The following is a 12,753-nucleotide window of genomic DNA, read 5'->3' on the forward strand; positions in this document are numbered from 1 at the left end:
TGTGTGTGTGTGTGTGTGTGTGGTGGGATATAGAGATCTAGTTTCATCCTCCTATATGTGAAAATCTAGTTTTCCCAGGACCATGTTGGGGGAAAAGGGCTTTGTCAGAGCTAGGGAGATGGCTCATTTGGTAAAATGTTTGCTGTGCAAGCATGAGGACCAGTGTTTGAATCTCCAACATTAACATTCAAAAACTAAAAGTATAGAAAGCTGAGAGCAGTGGTTCACAACTGTGATCCCAGCACTGAGGTGCAGAGAAAAGTGTAACCCTGGAGTCCACTGGCCTGAAGCACAGCACATCTGAACCGGTAAGCTCTGAGTTCAGTGATACAGCTAGTTCTCAAAACGTAAGCTGGAGAACAATCAAGGAAGATACCTGATGCCAACCTTTGCTATCTACAAACACATGCAAATGAATACATGCCTAACCACACGCACGTGTCTATGTTAACACATACACCACAGCGTACACACATGTACACACACACACATACACGCATTTGTATGTGTACATGGCTTTGTAGAAAATTAGAGGACTCAAGACAGGTGAGATGGATCAATAGTTAAGAGCACTGGCTTCTCTTCGAGAACATTTGAGTTCATTTCCTAGCACACACATGATGGCTCATAACTGTCTAGTTCCAGTCCTAGGGGGATCCAATGACCTCTTCTGGACTCTGTGGGTGCTGCATGCACATGGCACATAGACATACATGTTGGCAAAACACGCATACACATAGGAAGTGAATCCACTTTATCCTGGGCTGTGGTTTTTGTTGTTGTTTTTTTTTTCATTTACATGTTGATACACTGATTACACTATTACTGTCAAGAATGTGTGTGCATGTGTTTGGAATTTGAACCCAGGGCCTTTGCTATACTAGGCGTGTGCTCACCTCTGAGTTATACCCTCAAGTGTCAAGAAAGGTTTATCAGTCATTTATCCTACACTATGGACTTGAAGCATTGGAGTAAGATGTCAAGTGCAACCCTTTTTCTTTATGATCCTCTGAGGTACATCCTGTCCAGTAGAACTCAAGCTCAGAAACCAGTGCTGAGTTTCTCAACTACTATGTCAATACATTTGGCTTTAGTTGATAGTTCACCATATCCTTTCATTAGTTTTATCATGGCATCTATGGGTCTCTACTGAGCACATTTGAAGCAATGTCGTAAGACATCTACGGAGGAGTGTGCCCATGCCTGTTCTCTAGTTGAATTAATGACCACTAAGTAGCTAAAGAAAAAGTAGCCTGGGAGCTAAGTTGTCTCAGTTGGTATGAGAACCTAAGCTTGGATCCCTAACACCCCCATATAAAATCTGAGTGAGATAGTACCTGTCTGTAACTCTAGCACTAAGGGGGGCAGAAACAGAAAGATCCATTGGGTCTGCCTGAATTGATGAGTTCCAGATTCGAGGATATTGTAAAAGAAAAAGAAAAAGAAAAGTAATAGAAGAGAAAAGAGAAAGAAGATGGAGAGTAATCAAGGAAGACATCTAACATCAGCCTTGGGTTTCCACTTGCACGCACGCGCACACACACACACACACACAATTATGTGAACACGTATTCACACCCATTCAAATACATACACCCCCAACCATGCACACAAAAGAAAAGCAGCCTGGCAGCCAGCTAGAAATTTGGAAAACTGAGAGGTTCATTGTTAAGTCAGAAACATAGTCTCTGCTTTGGGATGAGTTAAATGGAGGTTATAACAGGTTAATGGCTTTCGAGTCCTGTTTGCAGGTGTCTAAAGGGCACTTGTTCTATAATTCTGGGCATATAATGCTAAATTGTTAAATATGCTATGGTTGCATGGCCACTTTCTGGTCCATTTTGATATTTTTATACCACGTGATAATCGGGAGTGGATTCTAAATCATTAACACTGGGTGAACTGTAGCATGTCGTATGCCAAGAGCTATGCAGGTTTTAACTCATTGTGACCTCAGAGTTTTATTTTTGCTGGTTCCTTAATAGCAAGTTAATGATAAACAGGTGCTTCTATATTCCCAGCTTCCTCCCTACGCCCACTCACAGCACAGCATCATCTCCTATGCTCCATTGTCCATTGTTTCTTCTTGGTATATACTAGTTTGGGTCAAATATTGGAACCAAAATTTAATGGGGATTTTAAACATCCTGCTGACAGGTGACCTTCTTGCTCTAGAAGGACATGCCACTGATGTTGCAGCAGGAGAATAGCAGGCAGTTGCACAACTCAATTTGCCTCGTCATTACTGTGTCTGCCTACCGTGGCCTCCTCCCCATTTCTCTTCCATCTCACTCTGTCTTTATTTGCTCAGATTTTCTTTTCTTTGTAAACAATTCATTAAGTCTTCTTGTGTGGTTTAAAGGATTTTTTATCACTAAGAGATTTCTCTAGGATGTGCCTTCCTCCATATATTTTCATTGACTTATCTGACAGGTCAGGTCACATCCAAAAGGAAGACCTGAACGCCTGGGTCACATTGTCAAAGTTTTCTCCTGTTATTCTTTTTTAATTGATTTTTAAATTTTTATTTTGTGCAAGCCCATGGGAGGCATGTCACTTTCTTTTGTTCTTTTATTACTTCACAGCCCCCCCTTTCTTCTGGACTAGCAACTTCTTGCATACTAGGACCCTTGGACTAGTCTTCCTTTGCACCTATGAGTTCTGTCTTTAAGATTTTACTCTTGGGCTGGGGAAATGGCTCAGTTGGAGAGAGAACTTGCTATATAAGCAAGAGGACAGGGACTCAAATCCTCTGTACCCTTAAATATTAGTCAGGCATGGCTGTGCATGTCACTACTGGTGGCAGAGACACAAGGATCCCCAAAGCATGCTAGCTAACCAGCTTGGCCAACATACTGAACTTCAGGCCCAGTGAGAGACCCTGACTTGAAAACTAATGAGGAAATCAATAGAGGAAGACCCCTGACATCCTTCTCCTACCTCTTCATTCATGTACATAGTTACACATGCAACACACACATGAGAGAGACTTACTTTTTAAGTCATCCCATCTTTAAAATATGGATTCAATCTTCTTAATTAACATATTTTCCTAATTTTTATGTTCCACTAATAAATTTTTAAAGTAATAAGTCAATTTTAGTTCCAGGAAACTCTCTGAGCTCCTGTGATTATATTCCCTAAGAGCTTCAATCCTGTTTTCCACATAACCTCTATATCAATAATAGAGGCTCTTTTAACTGTCTACTTTCATTTTTTCCATTCTAACTGTGCTACAACATTCCCACCAGTCTTCCTCTGTTTATTCATATAGATAGTGTATTTCAGCACCTCTGTAGATCTCTCTGGTCCTTGGCATATCCAAGTAGAGATGGATGTTCTCAACCCAACTTGGAAATTATCCTTCCTTCTGTAAGAGAACCCAGCACTGCTAGCTTCTGTCACTGCTGTGAATGTGACAGTGGAGACATCCCTCCCTTACTTTCCAGCTGTGTACCCTCCCAAGTCAGCTGCTCTCACTGGGTACTCCCACCATAATCCCCCCTCCCTCACCAGCACACAGAAACTGAAATGTCACACTCATGTTTCCTACTTGGATTTTCAAATTGAAAGCCTTCTGCCAGTGATGTGGTGAGAGAGAGAGAGAGAGAGAGAGAGAGAGAGAGAGAGAGAGAGAGACAGAGAGACAGAGAGAGAGAGAGAGAGAGAGAGAGAGAGAGAGAGAGAGAGAGACTAGCCTTTTCATGACTAGCCACTAGCTAGTGGCTGTCTGCTAAGGCCGCTTGTTGCACTATGCCAAGGATGAGAGAGATCTAACAAGGTGCTAAAATTCAATACACTGTATATGAACAGAGGAGGACTGATGGTAATGCTGCAAGCTCCTATGTCATGATGCTTGGTCCTCAGTTAGTGGAACTGTTTGGGAAGGATTAAAAGGTGTGGCCTTATTGGAGGGAGGTATGGCCTTGTTTTAATAAATATGTCACTAGGGAAGGGCTTTGAGGTTTCAGAAGCCCAGTAGGCCCAGTCTCTCTCTGCCTGCTGCCTGCAGATCATGGTAGAAGCTCCCGGAACTATGCGTGCCTACCTGCCGTCACACTTCCCACCATGATTGTCATGGAACTCACCCTCTGAGAGTGTAATCAATTCCACATGTGAATAAAATGAGGCTTCTGTCTTTCAAGAACAAGGAATCTTGAGCTGGGGACACAATCTTGTTGGTAGAGTCTTGCCTATCATACGCAAAGCCCTAAGTTTTGGTCCCCAGCATCATATAAACTGGACATGGAGGTGCCTTCAGGAGGCAGAGGCAGGAATGTCAGAAGTTTAGGTTGTCCTCAGCCACCCTGGCCTAGATGAGATCTGGTCTTGTAAACAAAAAAAAACATAACAATCTAAAGCCAAAGTTCTCAACCTGTGGGTCAAGACCCCTTTGGAAAACCTCTTGTCTCCAAAGATTGTTTACATTACATTTCATAACAGTAGTAAACTTACAGTTTTGAGGTATCAACAAAAACAACTTTATGGTTTGGGAGTCATCACCACATGAGTAACTGTATTAAAGGGTTACAGCATTAGGAAGGTTGAGAACCACTGATCTAAAGGAAAAGCATACACGTTAGCAATTAAATATAACAAAGTGCTACTGTTTTGTAATGCACAAAGTACTCAGGAGCCACGCATGTCAAAGGGTTAATTTTCTGGTAGCATCATAAACTTTCTCTCCTTGGTCAGTAGAGTCACATGAAGAAAGAAATACTACTTTGGAGCTGTTTTTATCAGAAAGTTTATTGTATTCATCATAAAGCTACTTGGCAGTATAAATGACAATGAAACTAATGCTGAGGAGGGTTTGTCATCTTTGGAAAAGAGAGATAGTTTAACACTCAAACAGTTAAATTTTGTTTGCTAATATCAAGTAAACCATACTGCAGTTTGAATTTCTCCTTTTTTAAAAAAATATAGAGAGATACATTGCAATTTGGTCATGTCAAAACAAAGCTGAGACAAGTAATGAGCAGGACTCTGTGGGCAGCTCGCTGTGTGTCATCCCATGCTTCATAAACAACCACTGCACGGCAAGCCTCTGGACATGTCCATGGCATTAAGACTTCAAAATCAACATAGCCCTTAAGTGTTTCACTGGAATGATAGGACATGTTACCCAGAGATGGAAACCATAGCCCCAAAATTAGTTTTTATGATTTTTTTTCTTATTTAAACTGTAGACTTCTAATATCTATGTGAATTATCTATGGTATTATGTGATGCTTTTGCTTGACTTCAGCTTACATTTGGTTGCAAAGTTCCCTAAGACTGACCACTGTTATGGCCCATTGAGGTTCAAATGATCATATTTCCATAAAGTAGCCTGCATTTCTCACGGTCAGCAGTTATTATGCTAATAGATTTGTCTGTGACACCCTATGCTTCTCTGCTATAAGCTTCTAAGGTCAGTTTTTCTGTACTTGATCAATACCCAACAAACAATGCTAAATACATTTCATTCTGTCTGCTACTAGTACTCTACCAGGAAGGATTTGTGTCTAACACTGAATAATTACAAAAATTTCCTTATCATAGAGTTAACCACAAATATTATATTCTCCCAATGAAAGCAAGAATATGAGTTATCATTTGGGCAAGTTTGGATTTAATGCTGTACAAATACAGTGAGTGATAATATTAGAAGAGAAAAATGGCAAGTGCTCCAATCTTCTTCATTTGACTCCCGTGACTGTTAACCCATGTATCTGTTTGATGTTTGCTCCCTAGGGATCAACCAGTGCTTAACTACTGAGAAAAAAATCAATTGTTTCTGAATCCTGTTTCAGATAATTTCCCTAAACACATTTGAAAAATTATTCACCTGACCAAATTAATTCGTCAGGATGGGCACAGGTGTAAAATGGAAACTGAGTATATATTCCACCACAAAGGCTCAGTAGGACAATAGTTTATGGCTACCGCAGTAGATAATTATAAATGGACTCTAGCAGATTATCGTGGAGGATTTCATGTCTTTAAAACATCAATGACTGCTGCCTTCTGTTGTGATGTTACGTTCCCTCACAGTTTTTCCTCTCCTCTGCATGCTCTAGTATAGCAATGCCTTCTTGTGTCACATTGGCATTCTCATGAGGTAAGAGCCATGGGTAAATATGCGTCTGTTATAGCATGCACTGGGCAAGCCTCTGTTCTAATCCTCTGGGAATGGTCCACATTTAAACCCAATGCAGAATGATTATTAGCACCGCCCTGATTTACCATTAAAAGTATCCCCGTTTAGATGGTCAGTTATCAATAACCATGATGGAAGTCTTTAGTAAATCACCTGTAGTACCCACTGCTCCTCCTTCCTGAGTTTAACCAAGACTCGGGGAACTAACATGGAAAGAAGAGCTCCATTGTGGACTCTAGAAAGTTCCATTCCAGTGATCAGCTATGCACCTATCGATACTATAATATTTTCATAATAGCCACCTTAACAGGTTCAAATTGTATATTTTCATTTCCTCCCTCCCAAAGAAAAACAATACATTTTTATCAAGCAAAAATGAATGGCAATGATGCAGCAAACAATTGACATAGCATATTCTTGCATTAACAATCCAAACACTACAAAACATAGAATATACAACTTAATGAACATACCAACTAAAAGGGATGGGTACATGTCACATAAGCAATGCAAAAGGCCAGCTTAAGCATAGTTTCTCTAAATCAACAATTAATAAGGAAAGTGCCCTTTTCCCAAATATGCACAAAAATATTTCAGTCACTTCTAGGGAAAAATTAAGGGGAACGTTCCTCTAAGTCTATATTACGGCATGTATTACTAAAGGTTTATCATAACCAAGCATCTTCCACTTAAATGTACACTCTTTGCCACTCATCACACACTCACTCAATAAAAAATAAGGTGATTGCATCTCTGTATTTATGAATAACTGATAAGTTATGAATCTGAAGTGGTAAATATGCATGATAGAGACAGTGATGATTAGAATGACGTCGTGAATCTAACATGGGCCAAAGGTCAAACAGAAATGCCATATTTATGTGTTGAATTGATTTCTGCAATACTTACACTGTATCTAAAATAATTTTAATTGTACATTTCCCATTCTAAAAACGAAGTTTTGTATTTAGATTTGCTCCCATCGCTAGGGTTTATTCGAAGTTTATGCAATTCTATCACCCGACAGACTGCTTCCTCCCATGACCATACAACCCTTACGATCCTGAGTCCAAATGGAAAGACATTATGCAAGAAGGACTCAGGGAATATATTCCTTGTCTCCTACATGTTTAGTAATTTCCATTCTCATTAAGTAAATGTGTGGTAACCTGAACAATCCTAGTTAGAGGTGTCTCTGTGATGTTAGCAAATAGATTTTAATTTTCCAGGGGCTAACTACAGTGTCCCCTCAAGCCTGTGTCTCTCTCTGAAAGGTTCTACCAAGTTCACCCCATCAGCCAACATCTTAAAACAAGTCACTGGTTTTGCAGTTCCTAATAGAAATGAGAAATCATGAAGCTCCTTTCTTCCAAACCATCTGTTTATAACACACCACGATGGGTGTCAGCTTCAGCTTGGAGCTTTCTGGTATGTGTTCAACAACTGCTTCTTGTATTAGTTAACTTCATCTGCAGCATCAACTGGAAGATGGAGACCTGAACAGCGGGCATGGAAAGAGTTCCAGAGCTCACACAGTGGACCTTTGATGTCATTCACTGCTGCTGCTGCTGCTGTTGCTGCTGCTGCTGTTGCTGTTGCTGCTGCTGCTGCTGCCACCACCGCCATCTTCTCTCTGGGGAGAGGATGAACTGTCCCTTACTGGCAGCAAGTCATAATGGCAAGGGATGTGACTGTTCTTTGGAAGGTCATATGGATCTTGGGAGAGATGACCATTATTGCTGAATACTCCTTGAACAACACTCACTGTAGGCTCTGTAATAACCAGCAACCAACAACAAAAATTTATCAGCAAGGGAAATTTTTTCTTAAAGATGATGCCATTTCTTCCAAATATAAAACACAAAAGAAGTACTTTATAAAAAAATCTAGGGAAATACATTTTAAAAACAGTATCTTTTATAATCTTACAGGGAAGAAAACTCTATAGTTGTTCAACCAACTGGCACCCAGAAATAGCATTCAGAGAAAAGGATGAAGAAATCAAGAAGACATACAGAAACCATGAATATGAATCATTGTCTCAAAACAATTTGGGAATAACCCAGTCCAACCCTCTGACTCTACAGGTGAAAGTGTTCTTAGAGGTTGCCTCAATTTATGGAAACACTCAATATGTTTACAAGTTTATCCTTAAACGCTGAGCAAAGTTCTCATCTTAAGGTGGTGGGCATAAACAACAGTTGGGGGATGCTGTTACTGACTATAAATAAATAAATATGTTCACTATAGTTTCTCCATTAACAAGTATTTTTTATACTGTATTATGTGGACAGAGAGACTAAAATACATAGATCTACTATCTAGTCAACACTGGCTACACTATGTTTTATCTTTTCCCAAATGGCATTCACAGAAAGCATTCAAAATAAGTATAATTTTATATTTAATTACTCCTAATTCATAACAGATTAATATGAGAACACATCTGACATATTAAGTAAGTTTAAAATAAAAATGTTCCAATTCTGCTAAAAGCATTATGTTAATATCATGGATACAGCCAGGAAATGGGGCCACCTGTTTAGTCTACTTGGGCCATTTGTTTTGACTTACCTGCTGTACTAACTAATAGGATACATATGCTCCTCCACATGTATGCAAAATATTTGCCATGGTTACAAAACAAAAGATGATGACCATGTGGAAGACAAGGGAGATGATTTTTAATTTGCTAAATGTTGTTTTCCTGAAAAATTATTTCACATCAATTAAAACGATCTCTGTAAAACACAGTTGCATACAAAATACGGGCTTACTTAGAACTGTTCAGACACAGTCTTGGGCCAAGGTTCTTTATATAGGTAGAGGACTCACCAACTTCATAGACGTTTCGGTTGGCTGAAGTGGAGTTATTGATCTCTGCGTAGGGGGAGTCTCTCCGAGCCGGTGACTTCATCTCTACATAACCACACTCAGAGCTTTTAGGCAAGAGTGCAGGTGGGTCTTTAATCGTGGCGTATGGGTTTTCAGAGCTGCTTAGGGAGCAGTTACTGGAATTATATTCAGAGTTCTTTCCAAGATCTGAGAAAAGAAATGAAAGGGAAGGAATAAGTGCGGTTCACAGGCAACATCATTTCTTGGTGATAATTTCCTTGGGCAGATTATTCTCTTTCTTTATGGGTAGGTTTCTCTAATGGCATTTGCTGAAAGCAATGTGCACTTTCTACTTATTCTGAAGACAATTTGCTATAGAATTGCCCATCTATAAAGTAATTTTAGCTCCCCTCTAAGGGGACTGCCAAGAAAAATCCATGGGTCTGATTTCATTTTGATGATCACATTCAAATACAATTAATTATGTCCTGATACTATGAGAAGATTTACTAATTAAAGCTTTTAAATCAGTAAACCAGGAATTGGTAGCCCCAGACACAGGGTGTTTCTAGTATCATAGAAAGAGGGGCATTTGTGTTGTGGAAACCCTTTGTAACACTTTGGTACTAGATAGCTTATTTCTCAAAGTCACTGTGAAGGGCCGGTGTTAATCACCGATCCCTTCTTATTTCCAACTGTTTCCCAAACACCATTTCATTTCAAGAAAATATGAGTATTCCCTCAGAAAACTGGAACGTTTGTCCCCCCTAAAACTGACCATCCTATAGTATTCTCTCTATGTCCATCAAACATGTTGGTGTCTTAGTACAGTGACTTATCACATTGAAAAGTCTAGGTCATCATGGTAATTCTGCATCTGCTTGTTTTAAATATATATTTCAGTCTTGGAGATACTTCTTCAAGTTTACACCATACCTTTTAAGGACTTTCCCATGTAACTTCTGTCAAGTCCGAAAGCGCCTGTGATGAAGAAGGAAAGGCCAGCTCATGAGGACTGAATGTAAAAGGAAACATGCCCCACATCTCAAATCGCAGCAGATGGTTGGTCCAAAGTGAGCCACCATGGCTCTGCTCCAGCATCTTTAAACCACATCAATCATGCCAGGGGCTGGACCCAAGGGTGCAGTATGCATGGACACACTCATCTCATCATTCCCCTGCTTGTTTGCATGACTTGGAAAAGGCTGATGAACTTATATGGGAACAGACAGACAAGCAGAGACGAACAGCAAACTGAATCAAGGCTGGATAAGAGGAAGGGTGTTGTCAAGACTGGGCCTGACAGTTCACTGTCTAACAGCTCCTTCAAGGGTCTGATGGTTTTCACAGAGTTTTCTCAGTAACTAGTGTTCAGTTATAGCACAATCTCCACTATAAGTGTGTTGGCTTAGCAGTTTATCAGTCAATGCTGGAACTTGACCATTTTTATTAACTTTTATCTGAAACTGATGACTTTCCCAGTTTTTTGGGGGGGGAGGAGAGGCATTTGTAGATGAGTCTACCTAGATTTGTTTTCAAATATCTGAACTTCATTGAGGTGGGTATTGGTTTGGAATGCGTCGCCCTGCTCACACTGGGAAAAATGAAATCTGTTGGCGGTGAAAACATGCTAACACCAAAAACAACAAAGCTGTAAGCACCTTCGATAGAACAGCAGTCTGTAATCACCAACCCACAGCACTCACATTCCTGAGGAGACAAGAAGTCCCCTCTAGTTCGTTTTAAAGCCACCTCATATAGAAGCCACATTGCAGATCTAGTGCTGAACAAGGAAATAAAGATCGCATGTAGCCATCAGGGAAAAGAGAAAAAGGCAGCACACAGGAATCAAAGCACTTAGCTCCCGTCACTCCCTAGGTGCCTAACTTTAGGGCTTAGCTCCAAGTGTCAGTTTTGTCTTCTCCTTCACTCCATCCGTATGTAGCCACTCTCACTATTAAGTGAAATCGAACACACACACACACACACAAAACACACACACACACACACATACAAACACACACGCCTTACAGACTTTGAAGCACCATAGAAATGAATGGAGCTTCAATGACTGTACCACTTAAGTTGTCATAACACCATCAGCGTTGGTCCTTCTGTAAGCATTGAAGGAAATTTTCATTTTAATCTTTCAAAGCAGTGTTGAGTTAAAAGCAGAGGGTGGTGATGTGGGGGGAGGGAGAGAGAAAGGGGGAAGGAAGAGAGTGGAATGGAGGGAGAGCAAGAGTAGGGGAGCATTCCTCCATAGCTGCTGCCTCAGGCTCCTGCCCTGACTTCTGTAAGGGATTGTGTCCTAGAAGTGTAAGATGAAATAAACCCTTTCCTCCTCTAAACTGTTTTTGGCTAAAGGTTTTTAATCATAGCAACAGAATGAAGCCGACACAAAGGCAGAGAATCCATGCTCATTACTGGGTCACTATCTTCTTTAGGCTAATGAGCAAACCATGCCAGGTTCTGGGTGGTGTATCTGGGACCCAGCACCCACAATTCCTGATCAGGTCCTCAACATTAAAATGATTTCCTAGTAGAATGGTACTATGTGCCTGCCATTTTAATTCTCTTTCAGGTGTACAGTGGGGTTTCCTTGAAGCTATACAGCATGAGCTCCACAACTGACTGACAGACCGAAAGGCAGATGTGAGAATTTGGTTATTTGCTCTTAAGCCAGACAGGAAATAAAGCTGTAAGGCAGAGTCATTCTTCTCATTAATCTGCAGGGATGGGGGTAGGGAGAGAAGAATGTAGTTTTATAATATACTCAGTGTTGTGAAATGAGGTTCTTACTGTAAATTAGCTGAAATTGTAACTATTTTTAAGCTTCTTAATTTGCAATATGGTAACTATCAAGTAGACACAGTCCACATCAGCAGGGACCCTTTGGGGTATCCAATAATATTTAAGACTATAAATCCATCCTGATTGCAAAAGGCTTGAAGGACCACTAATCTCATGACTGTTTCCACACACGAAAAAAGGGAGAGATGTTGAACGTGGCATTCAATAGTAAGAGAGAACAAAGAGGATCCTACATCATGGCAAAGGCTGACAAGATTCAAAGACCAGCTCTAACAGGTTTTTAACACATGCTACTGGGTCTTATGGGGGTCACTGCAGCTTTTAAGGACTCATTTGTTCAACTGTCACATGGAGCTGAGGACTGACTACCTATCAGAGTTCTGGTGAGAACTGAGTTAATGTTGACGAAGCAGCTAGTAGGCAGAGATGTCTGGCTGTCAATTCTGGAGCAAGGTAATAACTCAATATGTGTGTTCATTGAACAAATAAGACATTAAGGGTAATTAGTAAGCCTTATAGAGGTGTTACACATAGTTCTATTATTTGGATTGGGTGCGTGTTTCTGGTGGATGGTTACAGCGTTCGCACAGCAGAATGAGTGCTTAGACTGTCCAGAATGCGCATGCGCTTGTGGGCCTCACCAAGTTCATTGAGGTAGCCACCCTGCTTCCAGTCGGCTGGCAGTGTCCCGGTGCAGTCCACCAAGGTACTTCGCTTCCCAGGATTCACGTTTTTAAGATTCACAAAGAGCTGATTGTTTTTCGACTATGAAAAGAAAAACAAGATTTAAGAGGAGACCACACGGGGGGGGGGAGCAATTTCAGGGTTGATGGCTATAGGCCCTCCCCTCAAGCGAGCGGAGGTGAGAAAGAGGTGAAGTGACCCAGTTCCCATGACATGAAGGGCTTCATTTCACACTGCCACCTTTTACCAACTAGACTTCATTCGGGTTATAAGCAAAG

General features: G+C 40.6%; 1 protein-coding gene across 1 annotated transcript in view; it reads right to left on the reverse strand.

Moving 5' to 3' along the window:
- Nucleotides 1-4,731: 4,731 nt before the first annotated feature.
- Megf10 (multiple EGF like domains 10) overlaps nt 4,732-12,753 on the reverse strand; it is a 149,424-nt gene continuing 141,402 nt past the window's right edge. The window contains exons 22-25 of the mRNA XM_040741797.1: nt 12,433-12,556; nt 9,914-9,958; nt 8,978-9,184; nt 4,732-7,915 (exon numbers count right to left, since the gene is read on the reverse strand). Coding sequence (XP_040597731.1) covers nt 7,692-7,915; nt 8,978-9,184; nt 9,914-9,958; nt 12,433-12,556 — 600 coding nt within the window. The 3' untranslated portion in view covers nt 4,732-7,691. The remainder of the gene's footprint in view (nt 7,916-8,977; nt 9,185-9,913; nt 9,959-12,432; nt 12,557-12,753) is intronic.

Source organism: Mesocricetus auratus, unplaced genomic scaffold (genome assembly GCF_017639785.1).
Source record: "Mesocricetus auratus isolate SY011 unplaced genomic scaffold, BCM_Maur_2.0 Super-Scaffold_6730, whole genome shotgun sequence".
Lineage (NCBI taxonomy): Eukaryota > Metazoa > Chordata > Mammalia > Rodentia > Cricetidae > Mesocricetus > Mesocricetus auratus.